Source organism: Trypanosoma brucei, chromosome 7 (genome assembly GCF_000210295.1).
Source record: "Trypanosoma brucei gambiense DAL972 chromosome 7, complete sequence".
Lineage (NCBI taxonomy): Eukaryota > Euglenozoa > Kinetoplastea > Trypanosomatida > Trypanosomatidae > Trypanosoma > Trypanosoma brucei.
The window spans coordinates 1,102,016-1,123,068 of NC_026740.1; the positions used below are offsets into that span (position 1 = coordinate 1,102,016).

Below are 21,053 nucleotides of genomic sequence, written 5' to 3' on the forward strand. Positions count from 1 at the left end.
GAAACACAGCAACAAGGAAAAGACACGGAAGGCGGAGAGAAGGAAAAGCTGAAAAATAAGAAATTACGATGACGTTGTCGTCCGGGAGCCTCCCCAATTTCTTTCCGAGCCTCGATGGCAGCAACATAAACAACTTCCCGGATGAAGCCCCCACACCAATGCTCTCTATGCGCTATGACGACGGTTTCATGAATCTCGAGAACGGATCGCGACATCCTTCTTCGAACTGCAATACCCCGAGCGTCCGTTTTCACAATGGCCTCGCCTGGGTGGAGAACTGGCAGCTGTCATCCTCTAACTTGGTACCGCAAACACCTCCGTCAGCCGCCATTGGGCCCTCACGTTCCCCATCTTCATTCTCATTGATCAAATACAGCCATGATCCCTACGGTGTGCGTGGTAACAGTCAACCACAAATGCAGCAACGGGCGGCAGGTTGCATGATGGTGGGCCGTGGGCCTTCTCCGAACGGTTGCTCAAGTCCCGTGATGCGTCTCAGTTGTGTGGAGGATGGGTCATCGCGATTCGCACCTGGTCATTCAGCAGTGGTGCCTTCGGCTATTGAACGTCCGCTCTCTCAAACAGGGCAGCGGGAATTCCCTGACGGGCGGCCACGCCGGAAGGGGCGCGCACGTGATCGAACTCGTGGCGGGCGTTCTCTAGCTGACGTCCCACCTCCCACGAGTATGCGTTACTTCCCACCGCCACCACCGTGTTTAGAGAGCATGATTTCTTGTGGCATTTCGCAAGCAACCCTCGTAAAAATCGCGACGAGGTGGTATGAGCGTACCATCGCTTGCGAGCAGTCATATGTTGGCCGCCTGCATGGTGGTTGCGCTGTTCTCCACGGTGCGGCAGCGTTCCGACGGCAACCCATTCTCGGTAGTTTACAGCCGGTGTTGTGCCCCCGCATGGAACTCACGCTGCAGTTTACCTTTGATCAGTGGCTAAAAGCAGCGAGCCGATGGTGGGAGACTGTAATCCGCCCAATGACAATGGAATACCGACTGCCACCGCCCTATGTTTTTTAACCTTTAGAGACGCAGAGGGGAAAAGGGAAAAGATTCATTTACATATTTGTTTATTCGTGGGCGTACGAACATTTTCTTTCCGTCTCAGTTGTCAGCAGGTTTGGTCCACTTTTATTTTTCCTCCGTTCATTCCTGCTTACATCCGCATGGATTAAAACATTCGTAATTTTTTTTATTTGGTTTGTTTCTTCCACAGTCGTTGTTGTTTCCCCTATACTTACGGCTGTCGTGTTTCGCACAGGTAGCTGCAGACTGTTTGCTACGGGCACCGACATTAGTTTTTTGTTTTCTTTTTCGTTTGGACGACTTTTTTTTTTTTCCCACCTCCCCCTCATTAAGAGTGAGAAATGTTTAACTGTATCGGGAGGTGAACAAATGGGTGTGAATTTAGTGGGGGAATGAGCGGTAATTTAGGAGAGAGAAGAAAAAAAAAGAGAGAGAAAGTAAGGTAAAGTAAAGGAAAAGGGAAAAAGAAAAAAAAAACATTATCGTCAAATGGAGGTCGTGCACGTATTGGAACGTATACAAATACATTTACTTTTATGATTCATTTGTGTTTAACACCTCATCTGAGTTACCCGACTACCCTCTTTTTCTCTCTTTAGCCACCTTTATTGAAAAAAAAAGGAAAAAAAAAGAAGAAACCCCCAGCGACAAATGTGGTGAAGAAAAGAGGTAAAACGAAAACAAAGCAAAATAACCTCAAAATAATAGTTATTTAATTATGAAACAGGGGCATAATGTTATACGAAAGGAGGAAAAGAGGTGATGGCGGGGGAACAGGACACACAAGCATACGCACGCACAGAAGCACACACACGAAAAATGAGAGAGAGAGAGAAAAAAAAAATAAAAGTGAAAGAAATTAATTAAAATAGCCAAATAGAGATGAGGGAAACAAAGGGAAAGAGAGAAAAAAAAATAAAAGAACGAGGAAAGACAAAAATGATAGGAAACTAGCTGAAGTTAGAAACCAACAAGAAGTGAAGGAAACAAACATGAATATATATATATATATATATTGCAAGTCCAAAAGGGTTTTTTTTAAAAAAAAAAGGTTTGTGGGTTGGTGAAGCACCAAGGAAGAGGGGGAAAATGAGACTAGTTGAGCGGCTAGAAAAGAAAAAAAAATAAAGAAAGCAATTCTTTTCCCCCAAGTTAAATGTACACATACACATACGCGCGCATGTAAATTATTACTATTATTATTATTATTTTAGTTTGTATAACTTCCACAGTGAAGAAACAAAAATTCCCCGCCGTCATTGCCTGTACCAACTGTTTTTTTTTTTAAAAAGAAGAGAAATAAATGGGCAAATGAATGAGTAAATGTTTGTTTCGCTAAAGATTGAGAATAGGACGAATGAAAGGAATTTTGTGAAGTGTGTGCGGCTGCGCGCATCCTCTTCTTTTCTTACTTTAAAAAAAAAACAACACTTTTTTAACTCCTATTTCCCGTCTTCTTTTCCGTTTTTCCGTTTGTTCTCTGTGCTGATGTGCGTGAGGGGTTATTTTTGTTTTATTTTGTTGCGCATTTTTTGTTTCCTTATTGCTACATGCGCTTGACCCTTTCCTCCCTGTACCCCTTTTTACCAAAAGACAAAAAGAAAAAAAGAAAACCAAGAAAAAAAAAAAGAAGAAAAATAACAAGTAATGAGAAGGAATGAAAGTGACATGAATAAAATATTGGTTAAATATTTATTTGTGTGCGTGCGTGCGTGTGTGTGTATGTGGTGTGTTTTGACCTAATGAAACTGAAGCGGAGTCGAAAGAAAGAAAAAACAAAAAAAGAGGAGAAACATGTATTTATTGATATATTACTAATTGAAGTTGAAAAGTTTCCCCACTGCTTCAGAAGAAGAAGAAACCTACTTTTGTACACTTGTACAATCTCTTTTCCTTGTTTTGTTCTGTTTTATTTTACTTTAAAATTTTTTTGTTTTCTTGCGGCAATGGATTGGATGTGCGCGCGCATTCGGGAGTCTCCCCCTTCTTTTATTTATTTATTTATTTTTTTAAATAAGAAAATAAAAAATCAAGTCACTGAAACCAGACCAACAAATGAACATTACCATCATTTTTGTTTTGACGCGAACTGGAAGCAATGAATGGGAATTCAATAAACAAGACAAAACACACGTGAGTGTTGTGTGTGCAATAAAAAAAAAATAATAATAATAAAAGGAGGGGAAAGAAGGGGGAGAGGGAACAGGAGAGGAATTGGGGAGATGGAGGGAATTCCCCTTTCTTTTATTTTATTTCCATAAGGAACAAAGTTAAACGGAAAAAAAAATAAAAAAATAAAAATAAAATAGTAATAATAATATATGTATCCCTCCAATTCCTTCTCTAACTCTCCTCTGAATGACTCCGTGAATGCGCTCGTTATTTTCCTTATTTCTCCGTGCCATTTATAAATTGCTGCTTTCTGATTCCCTCCTTTCCCCACTTCTAAAAAAAGAACAAGAAAACAAAAAGAAGGAAAAAAAAAAGAAGAAACTCCACCGGTGTTTTTGAAAACTAAAGAAATTCAGCGAACCCATTTTGATTTGTTTAGTGGTGTTCGTCTTCTTTTTTTTTTTCCAATTATTATTTGCGCGGTTTTTCGTTGTTTCATTCCATTAATATTCCCCCCCCTCTTTTCTCCCAGTGGAGGTGGGTGGCATTAGGACATGTTAGTGGTGATAATATTGCCGCTGTTTTTTTTATTTTTTTCTTTTTAGCTGGCTGCACTTTACTTAATTATGTTATGAGTTTCTTTTTTTCTTTTTTTTTTTTCTTCTTTTTTTTTTTGTATGGGTGTGGACGTGCGGTGATGAGTTTGACGACGATGACGGTATGAGAGGACGGTACGGGAAGCACTTTAGTTGTTTTTTCTTTTTACAATAATAATAATAATAATATAAATAGTAATTAAATGTAATAATAATATTAGTACAATATCAACGGGATGGGGAATCAAAATAATTAAAATGAAATTACTTGCGGCAGCGGCACCACCGCCGTCAGAACCGGAGGCGCAGCAATAAAAATAAAATTAAAGAGAAAAAAAAGAGGAGGAGGAAATGTGCACGGATGTTCCTTTTGTTGTTGTTGTTGTTGTTGTTTTTTTCTAATTTCCTTATTTTAATCGCTTATATTATTATTATATTATATTATATTATTACAGCTTTTATTATTATTATTATTGTTATTATCTTTTTATCTTTTTGCTTTTGGGACCCGCACATCCCCTCTTTTTTTTCTTTATTTTTATTTTTCTTTGCTATATTTTATTGTTGTTTTAGCGTTAGTGAAAGTGGCTGTGGTGTGGAAGACCTTTCTTCTTTTTTTTTTTTTTTTGAAAATGAAAAAACGAATTGCATCTGCAAATTCACGAAAGGAAACGAGAGAGTTAAAAAAAAAAAAAGAAAGGAGAGAGAGAGAAAAAAAATTATTTTTAATAATTTTAAAAAAAAAAAAATCACAATAATAGAAGGCAGAGACTCCGAGGCGTTGAACCATTGATGAGTTCAAGTACGAGAAGTGTCAACGATGTGTAGGATATTTGAGATGCCATAATAACATCACCAACAACAACATTTGTCTTTTTTTTTTTTTTAAAACTTCATTCACGTTTGTTTCTTCATTTTTTTTTCACTGATTACTCCGTGTGAGTAATTAGCGGGAATAAAAGAAGAGGATAAACAAAAAAAAAGCATAAAGAAGGAAATGTGAGAAATGGATGGCTTCATGCACACACACACACATATATATATATATATATGTTGGAGCACTAGCTAGCCGTTACATTTCATTTTTGTTTGTTTGGCTTTGTTTTATTCCGTTTTGCTTGTTCAAACGTCCTCTTTTTTTTTTAATTATTTTATTTTATTGCTTTTGTTTGGTTTTGTCTAAAAGTTTCTTTTTTTTTTTTGCTTCCGCTACGGTGTGGAGTTCCACTTGTGACATGAGAGAACAAAAAGACATTTACGCATATATTTCTTCAAGACCCCACATAACAGGACTTGATGAAAAAGGAACGAAACTCAACGCAACAGGAACTAGTGATTAAGCGAATACACGCAACAAATTATATTAAATATATCTATATATATATATTTATAAATGTAATGTAATACACAAATATATGCACACGGATGTGATACAGAAACTGACGGTGTCAAGTGATGGCGGAGACAAGCGAATATGAAAAAAAAAAATAAACGAGAAAACCGAAACGGCTCGAGAGAAGGTGAAGAAGAAGAAGAGAGAGCAAGAGGGAAAATTTAAGGAAAAAAAATAAAGAAAAAAAAGGGGGAAAAAATCACGAAACGTGCGGAAGGAGGAAAAAAAAAAAACGGAAAAAAAAGTGAATGAAAAATATTTAGGGATGTATTCTTTCTTTCTTTCTTTTTAGAAATCTTTTGCTTTACCGGGGCCAAAGGTCAGTAAGTAGGCGTCTTCTTTTTTTTTTTGTTTTTTTTTTTTAAAAAGGGAAAGAGAAAGAGTAATCTTTACTTCAGTGGCTGACGATTCTGTTGTTTTGTTTTTCCCTCTACTGTTGGTTTCGATCGACACCCCATTTTTTATTTCAGTCGCTCTCACCTTTTTCTTTGTTGTTTTTTTTTTCGTTTTATTCTATTCATTTCGTCAACTTTACTTTCTTGAACAGACAAAAATCTTAATGTGTCTGTGGAGGAACTGATGTTGTGCCTAGTCAGTTAATTTTTTTTTTGTTGTTGCAATTCTCACTATTTTGTGTCCTTATGTTTTTTTCCTCATTTTCCCTTTTTTTTTTTTTGTAAAACAAAAAGAAGAAAAATTGTGTTTTACAATTTGATTGATTTAATTACTTGTTTTATTCCACCTTCCACTTGTTTCTTTTCTTTTTCTTTTTTTTCTTTTTGCCCACCTTTTGAGATATAAATATAAATATAAATATAAATATATATATTTATTTATTTGTATATCATGTTTTGCTTTCAGATGTTTTGTTACTGTTGCTGCCACTTGTGAAAGCGCACATGTTGCCAAAATTCAGGCCTCCCCCCCTTTTCCCCTCTTTTATTTTTCTCGTCTGTTTCGGTTTTTATGTCGTTTTTTTTTTTAGCTGTGTTATTTGTGCGTCTTCCTTTTTTTTTCTTTTGAAGAAAAAATTTCTCTTCCGTTTTGTTTTTATTTTCATTGCGTTGGCTGCAATTATCTTTTTTTTTTGTTTTTTCATTCCCGATATTGATTGTTTTTGTTATTGCCGCTGAGGCCGCCATATCCGCCAACGCACAAACAAAAGGACAAAAGAAAGAAGAAAAAGAAGAAAAAAAGATAAACAATAAATAAATGAAGAATTAATTATATTTATATACACTAAATGTAATGATTATTGCGTACGAAGAAGTAAACGAGAAAATGCATGTTTTTTTTTCAAAAACAAAAAGGAAAGAAGAAGAAGAAAATGAAAATGAAAAGGGAAAGAGGAAGAGGAGGAGGAGGAGGAAGAGGAAGGAGAGGAAAAAAAAAAAGAATTTAACATATGCAAGTGCACGGGAAAACGCACATAATTTGCTACAGTGTTTCACAACTATGCACGTTTTTTTTCTTTTTTACACGTCGACTAATTTCCCTTTAAAATTCTTCTTTTCAGAGTTTCTCAATTGCTTCTGCTTATGTTTGCCCACGAGTTATTTCGTATGAACCCGTTGGTAATATTTCGATTTGTTATATTTATATTTCACTTTTACACCGCTGCAGTTTTTCATATCTTTGCGATTACTTCTTCTTCTCGTTTTCTATTTCCATTTCTGCTTTCGCTCTTTTCTTTTTCTCTTTTTTTTTTTAAAAAATGCTCTTAGTTAAAGCTACCTTCTACCATCTTTTTAGTGCGTGATTTACTCATATAAATAATATACACATATCTGCTTAATCTCATTATTTGAAGGAAATAAAAGGGTCCCTCAGATGAGGAAGGGAATTTACAAGTAAAATAAGTTAAATTAAAAAAAAAAATGAAGGGAAAATAAATTAAGGCATTATGACATTTAGGTGGTTGCAACACCGCCCCATAATTAAAAAAAAAATTCATTGGTGCGATTGCTGGCCCTTTTGTTTTTCTTTTTGAGTTATTGCTGCTGCTGTTTTTGCTTGTTTAAATAATGCATGGACTCCCTGGTATATTCCTCCACATTGACCTTGGGAAGAAAATGTAATTACACTAATTATTGTGGTGATAATGCAGAGGCGGAATGAACGAATTACACGTGGTCACCCATTTTAAAAAAAAAAATCTCCCATCTCCTTTTTTTTGAAAAATGAGTTTTTACTCCTTTGATCGTCCTTTGTTCTCTCTTTGTTCTTCATTTATTTATTTATTTTTGTGTGCTCACATTGCTTCCCTAATGGAGGGGTGGGATTACAAGAAGAGGAAAGTCGTGAGAAGAAAGGTTTTAAATCTTAATTTAGTAAAGTGGCGATTGTTTATTTACGCTAGTGAGTATAGGCACCGTTGCGCAAAGCGGCTTTCAAAGCAAAAATAGCAGCCGTGACAAGGAGGTGCGAGGAGGGAAAAAGAATATATAATATATATATATTTATTTATTTATTTACAAAGAAAGGAAAGAAAAACTGTGGGAGGGGGTTTGCATACCCAACGACACACTGGATTTGTTGACGTTGGTTGTTGCACTTCATAGGGTTCCACTTAAATGACCATCACTGTGGATCTATTTGGTGAGGCGGATTGCAATGATGGCGAGGGGCACATGTGGTCCGCCGATGTTGCGAAATTCACTGAAGTGCCTGAAGTGCCGCGTGTGTTTGCCGATTCTCAGCATTACATTACTTACACCACAAAAAAGGGCAACTCTCTGAGGGTGGTAAAGCGCTTGAACCTTGCCAGAGGCACTGTGCGTGGCCACACAACACCAATTCATTCCGTTCGCTTTGTAAATTATCGAAGCAACGTCGCAGCGTCTGCCAGCAAGGGGGAGTTTTTCGTTTGGGTTGTGACAGACAGCGGGGAGGGAGGAACCGGGCGCCCTTCAGCTGATGCAGAGCTTACAATTAACATGTACTTTAGGCTCTCCGACCCCGTCACCATTTCGTGCTTTTCATTCTTTATTAATGCAGAAAATAAGCGGCCTGACGTATTGGTTCTGCACGACCAGCAGGCGAGCATCCTTGATTCCTCCGCCCTCATTGCGCTATACCGTGACACCCCTCTCACTGCGACGCTTAAGCAGAACAGCACGGCTCTGCGGAAGTTGGCTAGTAATGTTACTGCAAATACTCTCTGCTCTGTGGGGTCAGGTGGCTGGTTTGCCTTCACTACGGATTCAAATATGGTCGCTGCTTGCACTTTGCAGAACCGCAACACACCACCATGGTCCTGCTGTGAAGGAGCTCCTGTTCACTCACTCCACCTGCTGGATACACCCCACGCTGAGAAGACAACTCTCGTTGCTTCCTGTTCGCGGGTAGTATATCAGTGGTCGCTGAGTGGGGCGTCCGAGCCGACATTGCTACGAAAGTTTGCTGTTGACGGTACCATCGTGTCGCTGGAGGGCTCGCGCGATTCATTTGCAGTGTTCAATGACAAACGGAAGTTAGCGGTGGTTCGGATCCAGTCTCCGAAGGAATTTACGTGCACACGGTATACTCTACCGTGGCAGGTGCGCCGGCGTGGGACTTGCTTCAACTGCGTAGGCGGAGAGTCTTATATAATGGCTGACAATGACGATCGTTTGACAGTCATGCAGCTTAAGGCCAATGCTTCCAGTGGCGCTGGCAAGCGGGAAAGTCCCTTGAACACACGTAGGAGTCCTGCTGGAGCAGCGAAGCCGGCAAGTAATGTGTTGGCCCCCACCACTGGCACAAAGATAAAGTCGAACTCGTCCACTCAACCGACTGGTAGTATTATCGCTAACCTGGTTAATCGCCTTGGGATATGCAGTGTTGGAATGGCACCCCCAGCATCGTCTAACACATCCTCACCAGCAACCGCAACGGCAACAGGAAGTGCACCCGATGTAACTTCTGCTTCAGCGAATGCTACGCAGCGTGGAGCTTTGCATGGTTACAGCAACCAACCCGTAACGGCGGGTCTTGGTAGCGGCGGTGGTGCGGGCGCATCCAAAGTATTCACACCGGCCTTGTCGAAATCATTAGCGGCTTCTGCCGGCCGCGGTCACGGTAGTTCTTCCATCAGTCCCGCAAGCGCCCAGCTGTCGGCTGCTGTCAATGCCAATAACCTCACGCACTCTTCACGGCCAGCGCTTCACAACGCCTCTTTGCCACAGGCTCCAACTGATGGCGTGCTCGCAACTGTTTTGCAGCAAACTGAAGATGAGGTGCACCAGGAATTGGAGCGACTTGATTCCGTTATGAAAAACACACTGCAAGTACTTCAGTTGACTCCCGACACCATCCACCGGGCACATGAACAGTTGTTAAGCTTAAGCCTTGAAGCGCAGATGACAGAGCTACAGCAACAGCAAGAACGGCAGAAAAATGCATCCTTGTCCAACTCTGCAGGGTTTACTCCCTTCGAGACTTGTGTGCTTTTATCTATTCTTGATCCACTTTCACAAAGCATCGCGAACGGATTAACCCGTGGTGTTGAGGATGCTATGATGGCCAATCTTGAACATGGAGTGCGGCACGCTTTGGTAAACCGTGCGCGGACTACACAGAAAAGTGCAATGAAGGCACGCCTTGATGAAGTACTGAAGGAGAGTTCCTCACAGTTTCTTGCGCAGGTAGAACAGACTGTGCGTAACGTTGTGGAAAATGAGCTTGCGGAAGTGTTTGGAGATATTAATGGTTTACTGACGGCGCTAGAGAATGATAACGTTCGACTTCAGCGGGAATTGGAGGCGATTATGGCCTCGGATGTTATCACCGAAATGAAGAAAACTCGAGAAGAACTTGAGTCGTTGCGCGAGGCAGTGGCGAACCAACAGTTGGCCATTGGAACGGGGTCAGAGCTAGTGAGTCGTCCCTCTCCCGAGACCGTGTTATCAACAACAACTGAATTAATACAACAGCAACAATATCGCCAAGGATTGGAGTACATTATTATGGCGGAACAACCTCAACTGGTTCTTCAGCTCTTCATTGCCCTGAAAAAGAAAACTGAGAATGTATATTCGGCATTGATTGAGGATCCCGCAACCCCTAATGACGTATGGCTTCGTGTTATTGTGCAAATTACCGGCGCGGCGACGTCTGAGGAGGATATTGATGCGGTTGTGGGTGTTCTCATCGACATCCTTTCGGAGAGGGAACAGCTGCTGCAAAAGACGGGCCCGACCGCAAAACTAACTGAAAGTTTGCATTCGTTCGTAACTGTGGGGAAATCTGGGAGAAAGTGCTCCGCGGGGCTGCGAAACTTCAAGAACTTGGAGAAGTTACTGCCATAGCGTCGGGTGCTGTCCACATGAAGGAGGGAAAAGAAGGATCAAAACAATATATCCGCGATAACAAATGTGTCTAAAAATGAAAACCATAATAAGACAAAAAGAGGGAAATAAATAAACAAAAAGAGGTAGTGGTGGTTTGGAAGGTGCAACATGTAGGTGTCGGTGGTTGTGACGATACCGGGATGTTTGGAAGAGGTCAGTGTAATATTTAATCCATGATTGTCTGTTATCAATTTCCGGGATGACGCATAGGCGTATGAGAGAGCGCATGTGGGCGTTGCTACTCCCAATATCCTGATTTGAGTGAGGGGACCACACACGATTTTGTTATCTTCATTTTTTTTAAACAAAAACTTTTAATTGAGGGAAGGAAAGGGAGACAGGGAGAAGAAGCGACGGAAGACGTGGAAGGAAGAGGGGTCGAGCTGGAGGAAAGAAGCAAATGTGGATGTAGTCAACACGGCCGCCAAACACCGGATGTGGAGCCGTTCTGAGGAGGCCCCGTTTGTTGCGTTGGTGTGGCCTTCAGCTTCTTTTCGTTATTGAAGTGCATGAGGTTTATTATAATAGTTCTTGGGACCAACGAAGGGAGCACCAAGAAGGTGGATAAAAGCAAAATAAGGAGGAGGAGGAGGAGGGGGACCGGAAAAAGAAAAAAAAATGAAAGAGGGAGCGCGTGAGGCAGTGGCGGTGGTGGGGAATTGAGAACTCTTAGGGTTGAAACTCCTCAATACTCTCCGCATTACTGTGCTTCTTCAAACGCGGAGAAGTATGGGCTGCGGTAGGCTATCGATGCGTGCGTCCGCATGTACGTGAAACCTGTTCTTCGCTGTATCACTGGTACAGCGTTTTCATTGGAAGAACAAAGCTGTTGCTTTGCACACGTTTTGTTATTTGTTTTTACCCTTCTTCGCCGTTGTAATTCCTTGCGTGGTGTCTGCAAAGATATTCTTACCTTCCAGTGCATACATATATATATATATATATATGTTCAACTGCCCTCATTTTCATTTCAAACTTTCGTCTAAGTAAAAATAAAAGGGGAACGGTAATATTTGGAGGTCGCACAGGAGGAGACGGCGGCTAGAGTAAGGTAGGGGGGCAAGAAAGTCCCACTGGGCGCGCAAATATCCGTTCAAGGAAAAAATAATAAGGCAAAGAAGTAGGGGGAGGGGGTGCAAAAAAAAAAAAAAAGACAGGCGGAGGCATTTAACGAAGTCAGCATACACACATTACAAACACACACGCGAATAAACGTACAAGTGAGCATAGACACAATCCCACAAAGCCCAACAACTGTTGGTTGCAACCGCGCTGCTGGCACTTGAGGCGGGCGAGGGGATAGAGAAAATAACGTTGACCAGTGACTCTGGTTGGTTTTTACACTCACACACACATACACAACCACGATCCATAAATTATCCAATAGACTTATTTTTGCTCCTACCGTTGTTTTAGCAGTTTACGCACCCTGTGCTGCTCAGTTGCCCGTATTTTTGAATGCGACGTACGTTCAGTCGCTACGCACGGTTCGCGGTGTGTCAGCAGTCTACTGGTGCAGGGACCATAGAGGGCCCTCTCCGTTTGCGCTCGGCAGATCAGACAGTAGTGTGGTGTTGCGCCGCAGCTGGGCGGAGGTCCCGGTTTTACCTGCTTCCCAACTCGGTACGCGCGGGGTTGCATGAGCCACGCCGGTTTGCGTCAACGAGGGCCACGAATTCGCGCAAACCAGCGAAGGTTGCGCGATCGGGCGCCTCTTCACGAGCGCCACGCAAGGGCCCCAGACATTCACAGGGGTTGAAGTCATCGCAGGAAAGTGAGGGAGAGTTTATGGCTACTACTTCAGATGATGACTTTGGACCAATGGCGGAGGGAGCAGCGGAAGAGGAGAGTGCAGGAGATTGTGATGCTGGTGTTGGCAGTAGTTTGACAGGTGGGCGAGAGACAACCGAATCATCCAACGTAGCGGCGGCGCCAGAGGAAGAAGGGGAAGGAGTTGGCACTACCGAAGGTGTTGAGACGGAGGGAGGTAAGCCTGGTAGGAGTGAGGAGGATCCACTGAATCTCCGAGTAGCCACGCTTATGCAGCAACCAGGAAAGGCGTTCCGTGTAATTGCCGTGTCATATTCAGCTAAGCGGGAGTTAAATTTTCCCATTACTTTTGAGGACATTGCCTCTGGTACAACTCTAAACTGTCGGTTGGAGGACGTACACACAACTTACATGAATTGGGTTCGTCAGTTTTGTGCGTCATGGGTTATGCTCTTTGTCCCAACCCTCTCAGCAGCCAGCGCCGTCCTACTGGAGAATGCCGTAGTGTACAGTAGGGTGGAACGTACTGTCTCTAACTCTCACCGTGGCTCTCCTGCACCCAAACAGTGGGAGGAACCTGATCATGTGCTGGTTTCGTACAGCAAAATGCGTGAGGTGCTATGCAAAGTAAAGCGGGATGAGCAGGTAGACAAGGAGCTTGTTAGTAACACTGTACTCAGTGCATTTGCGGAGGACTGGAAGAGCTTTATTCACTCAACAGCATCTTGCTCACCGGCATCAATTGTGACCGCATCGTTTGATTTCCGCCCCAACGGCGGACATCTCCAGTTGAACAAGAAATTTTTGCACGCACAGTTGACAACAGCGGCGATGACACTGTTGAGGCATGTTGCACGTAAGGGATCGTCTGCCAGCGGCACTCCATGTAGTTCTTCCACTAAGGAGGTTACATCTGGCGCGAACAACTCTGTAGCTGATGATATTCGCAGGAAGGAATCTTGGTTGTTAATTTTTGTTTCCGCACCTGCGGGGAGCGCAACGAGTTTTCTAGGGCCCAGAGCAGTCAACTTGGGCGTACCACCTATGCAAGATCTTCTTACTGGTGAGTTTGTGGATCCCCTTCTCCTTGGGGGGAGGAACGTCATCTACATTATCGGTTCCGGAACGGCGGCAGAAGCCTTTTCAAAAATACCATCTGTGCGTAAGGGCAAACGTCAGATATCGATACTATTGAAGGATATAGAGAATCAACTGGGGCCGTTTCGGGCGAGTCGCCCGACGTTAACCACCACGCTTATACAGGCGTTAGATACGTTTTCGCGGCACACGTGGATCGGGTTAATGAAGGAGGAGGATGGCACAGTTCGAGTGCCCCGGGCTCCTCAGAGCTTTGTTCATCTGCACCGGCGAAGCGTTACGCGTGAGGTGTTGCCTAAGTTTCTTGAGTCGACGTTAGGACATATTTCTCACCACAACTCCGCCTATGGAGTCGCAGAGGTGGGAATGGGCGGTGCGGCTGGCGCTGCGGGTGCAAACGCGCTCCTGCAGCTGGGAAAGTTAAACCGCAAGGTAGATGAGCATATAAAGGCGATTTTCAACAATGCTGAACGACTCGAGAAGGAGAAGGCACTCCGCGAGAGTTTGCGTCGTAGCAACTGTTTCTTTGTAGATGTCAAGTCGGCGAACATCTCGGCGGCACGTCGAGCTGACAATCCCTTTTCTACGCGAAATGGTATATTGGAGTTTCACGGCCAACTTTGGGCGACCCTTGGCATGGGGGAGACGGCACGAGCGGGAAAGACAACAGGTTGTCCACCAGTGAAGACGCTCACAGCGCAGCTCGCTCCCAATGGCGACGTGCAGGCTTTCGTTAGACCCGAGGAATGCATTCCGATGGAATTACCTACTGGCTCTAGTGATACAAGCACCATAAGGCATAAGGGGATATCATTAGCTGCATCAGCATCTAGTGCCTCTAGTGGGATAATCATTGCATGGGACGTGAAGCGTGCGCTGCTTTTTCTTCGCGGCAGCAACAGACTTCGAGAATTTCTCCTTAACGGTGGTAGGATTTGGTGTGCACAGTACGCACAGTACCTACTTAAAGGGTTCAACAACCACAACCTCACCACAATGGAGCGGACACTCCTTCAGTACCACACGGTGCAGACCAAGTTGCATCCTCTGGAGAAGCTGAAGATAATTTTTGAGAAACAACTTGATATTGCGGTGAATACTCGGCAGCTTATATCGATCGTGCATCGCATGGATGGTCTTCTTGCTTGTACTGAAATGGAGTTACGTGGGCTTCAGATAGCTCCACAAGAAGACATTACAGCCTTTGCCCGTAACCTGAAAAGGACCCGGGAGGAACTGGAGAAGGCAGTTAATGATAAAATCATGGTGTTCACGGAAGGAATGGATAATGAAGTGAGACGTAAGATTAACGTTCGCTCTACGCAGGATATCAGCACAATCATCTACGGTGGCGCGTTGTGTCGGCATCTGGGTACGCGATACGTGTCACCTCACATTCCCCGCATTCCTGTGACGGCAATCTTTCCACATGCAGTATGCCGCCTAACAACAACCCCTGTCCCTGAGCTGTACACAAACGCCGAGAACCTCCTTGGGGTCAAAGGAACAGGCAACAGCGGTAACAACAATAATGCTAACAAGATTGCTGAAGCAGCGACCATTACGGCCAACGCAGTGAATACAACCCTTAAGATTATTGACAAGTATCTGAAGGACAATACATTGGATAATTTGCTCAACAATACGGCTATTGTGGTAGTGACATGTAAGGTACGGACCAGTAGCTTTCTGGAGGTGATCACCATCCATTGCCCTTCTAGTGATCCTAATGATGAACTGCGGCACACTGTTGCGATCGATGACGTCTTACCAGTAATGAGCTCACCCGAGCTGGTTACCATAACTCAACTCAAGGAGAAAATTGCCGCCTACAAGCCTTTACGAGCGCTCCAACCACTCAAGAAGTACGGCAGACGCAGTTATGACCTTCGAAATCTCGTCATTCTCACTCATTGTTCCTTCGACAAGACGGCTGTGTTGGTAGACACGGGCATTATACAGACGATCGCCGAAACTGTTCTTGGTAAAGAAAATGAAGAACGGTCCCTCCTCGAACGTGTCTGTTTCTGTGACATCAATCGCGCCTTTCCACCTCCCCCAGAGGGAGGTGATTCGTTTGAGAATGATTTCTTAGGACTTGTGAATGGTGCTGAACAGGCCGGCGTGTCCTCCCGCAGCAACTGGGAGGCTTTCACGCGGAACTTTGCTGCGGTTGGAGGGTTTGAGGACACACGCAGGGCGTTGGTGCTGCATTGTGCCTCGTTAGTTGGTACGGCAAGGGACCCATTCCGTACGGCCCATCCCTTGCCCTTTGCGTTAGTGGGGTTTAATGGTCAACAGGCGCTTGGGTTACATGGGCAAGAGCGGGCCTCGACGCGTGGGATGCTGTGGATGGTTACTCCTGAACGGCTACACCCGTTGCTTCATCGCTCACTGCGTGGCCGCAGTGCGTCATCCGGCGCGGACGCCATTGAGCGGATCAATGTGTTGCTTTCGAATGAAAAACAGGTGGATCTCTCCTTTTTCAAGGCCCTTCAGCAATTGCGTTTCATGGAAAAGCAAATGCAGCTCTTCGAAGAAGGTGCTCTGTTTCGGGCGGTTTTACCGGAGTGCAAAAATCGTGTTCACGGTGAGTTCTGCCATGTCGTTACTGCGACGGGTCGACTTTCTTCACAGTCGCCTAACCTGCAGAACATTCCCAAGGAAGATTTGAGGTGCCTAATCGTCTCTCGCTTCGGTCGGCGTGCTGGTCGTATGATTGAGGCGGACTATAGTCAGTTGGAAGTTGTGGTGCTCGCTGCTCTCAGTCGGGACGCCCGCATGTTGCAGGAACTTAACGACAATGTGGATTTCCACTGCCTACGTGTTTCTCTCATGACAAAAGAGCCCTACGAGGATGTAATACACAAAGTGAAGCAGTTGAAGGATCCCCACTATATTCAGCTACGGCAGCAGGCGAAAACATTTTCGTTTCAACGTCAATATGGTGCAGGGACATCAACCATAGCCACAACGACGGGGCTTAGTGAGACGGAGGTTGTGCGGCTGATTGCCGCCGAGGAACAGCATTACAAGGACTTGGGACGCTACTATAGGCTTGTAACGGACTGTGTAGAGGCGGGTGCCGATCGCTTGTTGCAGTTGCGTACATTAGATGCAACATCTTGGCCCCCCACGATGCGTCGAATGGTGCTTTTGACTGAACCGATGCATTATTTTGTGGTACCAACGGGAAGTAAATTTGACTTCACGAAGGATAAGAAGGCTGTGCCACGACTGAAAAATTACCCCGTTCAGGGATTGGCTGGGGAAATTGTTCAAATTATGTGTGGAAAGATTATTCGTCGCTTCTATGCAAAACGTAACTACAACGATAAGGCGTTTCTTGTTAATACCGTTCACGATTGCGTTTGGATTGATGCCCACGAATCCGTTGCAGACGAGGTAGTGGACGACGTATCCGCCATAATGTCCTCCACCTCCGAAGTCATTAGTAGTTTATGGCCAGGCGTAAAGTTGGATGTCCCATTCAAAGCAGAGATTCATATAGGACCATCACTAGGGGAGTTGTCCAGGTAGTATGCAGAGGCGTATTGCTATTGTTCATTTGAGTTGATTTACCTGCTTGTCTGAAGGATTAAAGGAAAAAAAAATAAATAAATATATATATATATATATCTTCGCTGCCTCTGCCTCTCTCTCTCTATCTGTCCCACTTTCTTCTTCATTTTTTTTCCTTCGGTTGTGCCTCATTTTCCGTGTGTTTGCACCAAAGTTTGACAGTTTTTGGTGATTAGTTGACAGCAGCGGAGGTGAGGAGTAGCGTCGATGGAAAAGGCGATACAAATTTGTTTTTGTTCTCTCCACAATGTTTTTTTTTTAATTTTCAAGTTCCATAGAGTAACGTGTGGACATCTTGTTTTTTTTTCTTTTCCTGCGCATGTATGTTTAAGTGTGTGTTTGCGTGTGCGTACAGCGATGCGTGGCGCGCGAAAAGAAATGTTGAGATTATAGTGCGGCTGGTGGTGAGGAAGATACCGTTTGTGTGTGAGCACGTGAGTGCAAGGGGAGGTGTGGAAAAAAAATAATAATAATAAGCAAGTGAAGCTCTTTTGGACCGAATGCAAGCCTGAGGTGGAGAGTGGTGGAGGGAACGGGAAGCGGGTGAGTAAATAAATGATGACGCAAGACGGTGGCGGACCGAATGTTAGTGGAAAAGTTTTCAATTAACTTTGCTTGTGTTCCCCGTTATTTTCCTCCATCCTCTTTTTTTTTTTTCGCTCCGAGAAGTTGCCCGTAACACACGTCGCCCTGATTACTACACTGATTTTTCTTTTGTTGTGTTCCCAGTCGAGGTCTTACACCGTTAAATAAATATATTTCATATACAAGGCAATTCAAGCATCCATACACATCTGCATAAATATATGTTTACGCATGTGGTTCTGTACCTTTCGTGTTTATCAGCCAACTCTTCAATTTTTTTTTCTCTCTGTGAGGGAACTCACCTCGCACATTACCAGTCCCTTGAAACCTCTAAATCATTTGAAAATGCAAGAAAAAAGTTGCTTTATCACCTGCTAAGCTATTGATTTATACCGTTCTTCTATACCCGTCCCTTTTCTTGTTGAATTATGCGTTGAATCACCCTCTCTCCCGTGATTGTGATCCACCTTATAGTGTACACAAGTGTCGGCTTCATTGTTCATTAACTTTCTGTTCCCACATGGTGTTAAAATTGTTGCTGGAGCTTGGGGCCGAGAGGTATGCGGAACAATTCGCCGCCAAATGCCATGAACTTGGAATGGTGATGAAGGAATCTGCAGGACCCGGCAGAGTACCCGTTCCGGTGACGCTTCAGCCATCTATGATTTCTCGCGGTGAGTTTGGAACTCTCTGTTGTATGCAGCCGCTATGGAATGAGGCCGTCGACAATACAGCTAGAAACTTTACTTTCCTTCGTGATGCTTTGCAAGAGACGGCAGCCAGCGATGTCAACTTCACTGGGAAGCTCCTGAACATGCTCCAAGAGGTGTACCTCAGCGGAGGGCCGTTCCAACAGCTCATGCTCGGTATATTCCGCACAGACTACATGCGTGAAGGGGTTTATGATAAGATGCTGTCGACGACGGCGTCTCGGTGGAAGAATGTTGAAATCAATACCATCAGCTGCTCTTTCGCCGGTCTATCGCCTCTCATCACTGAGTTTCATCAGCACATCGCTGCGTATCTTCAAGTGCTGCAGAAAGCAAGGGGAAAGGAGGATGATGACGGAGTTGAGAACATGAGTTGGATATGGGGTAAGGGCAACTGCAGATTGGAGAGAAGTGTCTCGGGCGATGTTGTACCAAAAGCAATAGCGGACGCAGTGCGTGCGTGGGTGGAGCAGCAGAAGTTTGCCTCACTTCGTGCGTCGTGGGAGCAGTTTCAACAGAATGAAGTAGGAAGCGGTGAAATACACCAACTTGGGGTGCTTGACACTGCGCCCGTTGTGCTCGTTGTTGTTCAGGAGAATGAACGTAACACTGCCGATCAGTATGCTCTGCTAATGAGAGTACTTGAGGAGCACCGCATTCGCTTCATATTTCGAACACTTCAGGAGCTCCACTTGTCACTGAAACTTCACAGCATCAGCCCCGAGCAACCACCTCTTGCTGTTGTTGACGGGCATTATCCGATAGCAGTTGCTTACTTCCGCAGCACCTACGTGCCGGAGGATTTCCCAACAGACGCCACATGGGCCGCTCGCCTTTCCTTGGAGCGCAGCAGCGCCATTAAGTGTCCAAGCATACCTTACCATTTGTTAACATTCAAGAAACTGCAACAACTTCTGTGTGACGTGGATCGTGTGCTTGTACCAGTCGCTTTCTGTGGTGATTCGGATAAAGCAGGCTTGCTCCAGCGGCACTTCGTACCTCAATATTCTCTGAACCCGAAGGAAGTGGGTGAGGAAGCCGTGGAGAAAGTTATTCATGATGTACTTCAGCGGCCTGACCAATTTGTGTTAAAACCTCAGTTGGAGGGCGGTGGTAATCTTCTCTCTGGCGAGACGATGGTGAAGGCACTGAAGGCAACCAAGGAGGGGGATCCGGTTATGTACAGCAAGGTGCGTTGTGAGTACGTCGTCATGTCGCGTATACAATTTCATGTCAGCACGGGGAGTTTGCTGGCGCGTGGTGACGTGGTTCAACTAGAGCGCAACATGTGTTCTGAAGTTGGCATTTTTGGCGTTATTCTCAGTGGTGCCAAGGGGTCAAGCGTAGGCACCAATGGTTCTTCAGTGCTTTTCAACACCTTTGCTGGATATACTGTTCGATCGAAACCTGCGGATGCGGATGATGGTGGCGTCATGGCAGGTGTTGCGGCTCTTGATTCCTTAGCGGTTGTACCGTAAGTGAGTTGCAATGCCCCGGGTGGATGGTTTCGCTCTGCTCTGTTTCCGACAGTTGTCTGTGCTTTTTCTTTTTTTTTCCTCTCGTGTTGCGGTGGGCCCCTCCACTTATCCCTGGTATGTTGTGTAATCGTTGCTACGCTCAAAGGGGTGCTCACCTGCACCGCGTGGTTGCTAGCCATTTGCACGACATGTATTCTTCATTTTTTCTTCTTTCGGACATATGGTGCCATGTAACGTTTTCAAACCCGACAACGCATCGACGTCTGTAAGTTGCTCCATTTGAATTTCCCTTTACTGCCGTTTGACTTCATTATTGTTATACTCCTTTATGTGCACGGGGGCGAGGCACTTACCAGCCGAGTGGTCTGAAGATAGTTTGACAGTGGCTGATGGCAGCGGGAAAGGAGGAGTAGTTGAATGTGTATTTTTTTACTTTTGGAAGTGTAAAAGTATAAACTATTGTCGCATGGATAAACTGTTTTTTTTTTTTTGAAAACGACTCGATCTTATGAGAAAAACTTTAGCGGCGGAAGATTGCACGTGAACTTTTACCGTGCCGTGAACAGTGCGTCTTTTTGGGTGTGATTGTACGTCTGTTTAACCTCTCTCCTGTTTGCTCTATTTTTCTTTTTTCTTTTGTTTTGAGTGGTGAGGTGGAGCGAAACAGTTTCAGCAAAACCTGCGTGACTTTTCGTTGTTAGAAGTAAAAGAACGGGGACTCTAGGTACAGTTTTCATTGTCGCCACTTCATGCTCATTCTCAGAAAGGTCTGAATGATGCCCCCATATGGATCATTGCTGCCGCCACCGTCAGTGACGTAAGTGAATGCTTATTCCGCTAAAGGGTTTCCAACTCCCTTTTCGGTTCACCCTTCCCGTTGTCATTGTCATAAATTGTCATAGTTATTATAATTATTGTCATTACCTCCACTCTCTTTTTGTGTTGTCTTACGGGGGCACGTCACGAATGGGTAGTCAGCTGCAGTCCGGCTTCACAAGTCATAGGCCACCGTGGCGTTACCCCATTCGAAGAGCCGGAGTGGTCTAAAAAAAAACAACAACAACATAACAACCGCCGTTTCTTGTGCACCGCCCTTCACCCCAGTCTACCTACGGTGATGAAAATACATGTATATGCTAACTTTTCTGTACTCCATGGAGTGAGCATGAAGTGAATTATCCGCAGAGAAGTCTGAAACGTTTTTAAATCCTCCCCCCCCCTGTACTCCTCTTCTTCTTGTGGTTTCCATCTCAGTACTTCGATGCTTGGTATGACACACGAATACTGCGTGTTACTCAGATCTGGTGACGAAGTAACGGATACTTTCCTTCATCACAGCGCTTGTTTGTTGTTTCTTTTTTT

At 44.2% G+C, this 21,053-nt stretch overlaps 8 protein-coding genes across 8 annotated transcripts; all 8 read left to right on the plus strand.

The window, feature by feature from the left end:
- Positions 1–68: 68 nt before the first annotated feature.
- Positions 69–1,031, plus strand: TbgDal_VII4430 (hypothetical protein, conserved; the record flags this gene model as incomplete). The annotated part of the gene is made up of 1 exon (XM_011776497.1): positions 69–1,031. The coding sequence occupies one exon, from the start codon at positions 69–71 to the stop codon at positions 1,029–1,031; it is 963 nt and encodes a 320-aa protein (XP_011774799.1).
- A 1,748-nt stretch (positions 1,032–2,779) lies between these two features.
- Positions 2,780–3,139, plus strand: TbgDal_VII4440 (hypothetical protein, unlikely; the record flags this gene model as incomplete). The annotated part of the gene is made up of 1 exon (XM_011776498.1): positions 2,780–3,139. The coding sequence occupies one exon, from the start codon at positions 2,780–2,782 to the stop codon at positions 3,137–3,139; it is 360 nt and encodes a 119-aa protein (XP_011774800.1).
- Positions 3,140–4,106: 967 nt separating this feature from the next.
- Positions 4,107–4,538, plus strand: TbgDal_VII4450 (hypothetical protein, unlikely; the record flags this gene model as incomplete). The annotated part of the gene is made up of 1 exon (XM_011776499.1): positions 4,107–4,538. One exon carries the CDS (start codon positions 4,107–4,109, stop codon positions 4,536–4,538), a length of 432 nt encoding a protein of 143 aa, XP_011774801.1.
- A 217-nt stretch (positions 4,539–4,755) lies between these two features.
- TbgDal_VII4460 (hypothetical protein, unlikely) lies at positions 4,756–5,085 on the plus strand (the record flags this gene model as incomplete). Its single annotated transcript, XM_011776500.1, has 1 exon — positions 4,756–5,085. One exon carries the CDS (start codon positions 4,756–4,758, stop codon positions 5,083–5,085), a length of 330 nt encoding a protein of 109 aa, XP_011774802.1.
- A 1,301-nt stretch (positions 5,086–6,386) lies between these two features.
- TbgDal_VII4465 (hypothetical protein, unlikely) lies at positions 6,387–6,704 on the plus strand (the record flags this gene model as incomplete). The annotated part of the gene is made up of 1 exon (XM_011776501.1): positions 6,387–6,704. One exon carries the CDS (start codon positions 6,387–6,389, stop codon positions 6,702–6,704), a length of 318 nt encoding a protein of 105 aa, XP_011774803.1.
- A 1,007-nt stretch (positions 6,705–7,711) lies between these two features.
- On the plus strand, positions 7,712–10,426 carry TbgDal_VII4470 (immunodominant antigen, putative; the record flags this gene model as incomplete). Its single annotated transcript, XM_011776502.1, has 1 exon — positions 7,712–10,426. One exon carries the CDS (start codon positions 7,712–7,714, stop codon positions 10,424–10,426), a length of 2,715 nt encoding a protein of 904 aa, XP_011774804.1.
- A 1,500-nt stretch (positions 10,427–11,926) lies between these two features.
- TbgDal_VII4480 (mitochondrial DNA polymerase I protein C) lies at positions 11,927–16,876 on the plus strand (the record flags this gene model as incomplete). Its single annotated transcript, XM_011776503.1, has 1 exon — positions 11,927–16,876. One exon carries the CDS (start codon positions 11,927–11,929, stop codon positions 16,874–16,876), a length of 4,950 nt encoding a protein of 1,649 aa, XP_011774805.1.
- A 1,147-nt stretch (positions 16,877–18,023) lies between these two features.
- Positions 18,024–19,691, plus strand: TbgDal_VII4490 (glutathione synthetase, putative; the record flags this gene model as incomplete). The annotated part of the gene is made up of 1 exon (XM_011776504.1): positions 18,024–19,691. One exon carries the CDS (start codon positions 18,024–18,026, stop codon positions 19,689–19,691), a length of 1,668 nt encoding a protein of 555 aa, XP_011774806.1.
- Between the last annotated feature and the right edge of the window lie 1,362 nt (positions 19,692–21,053).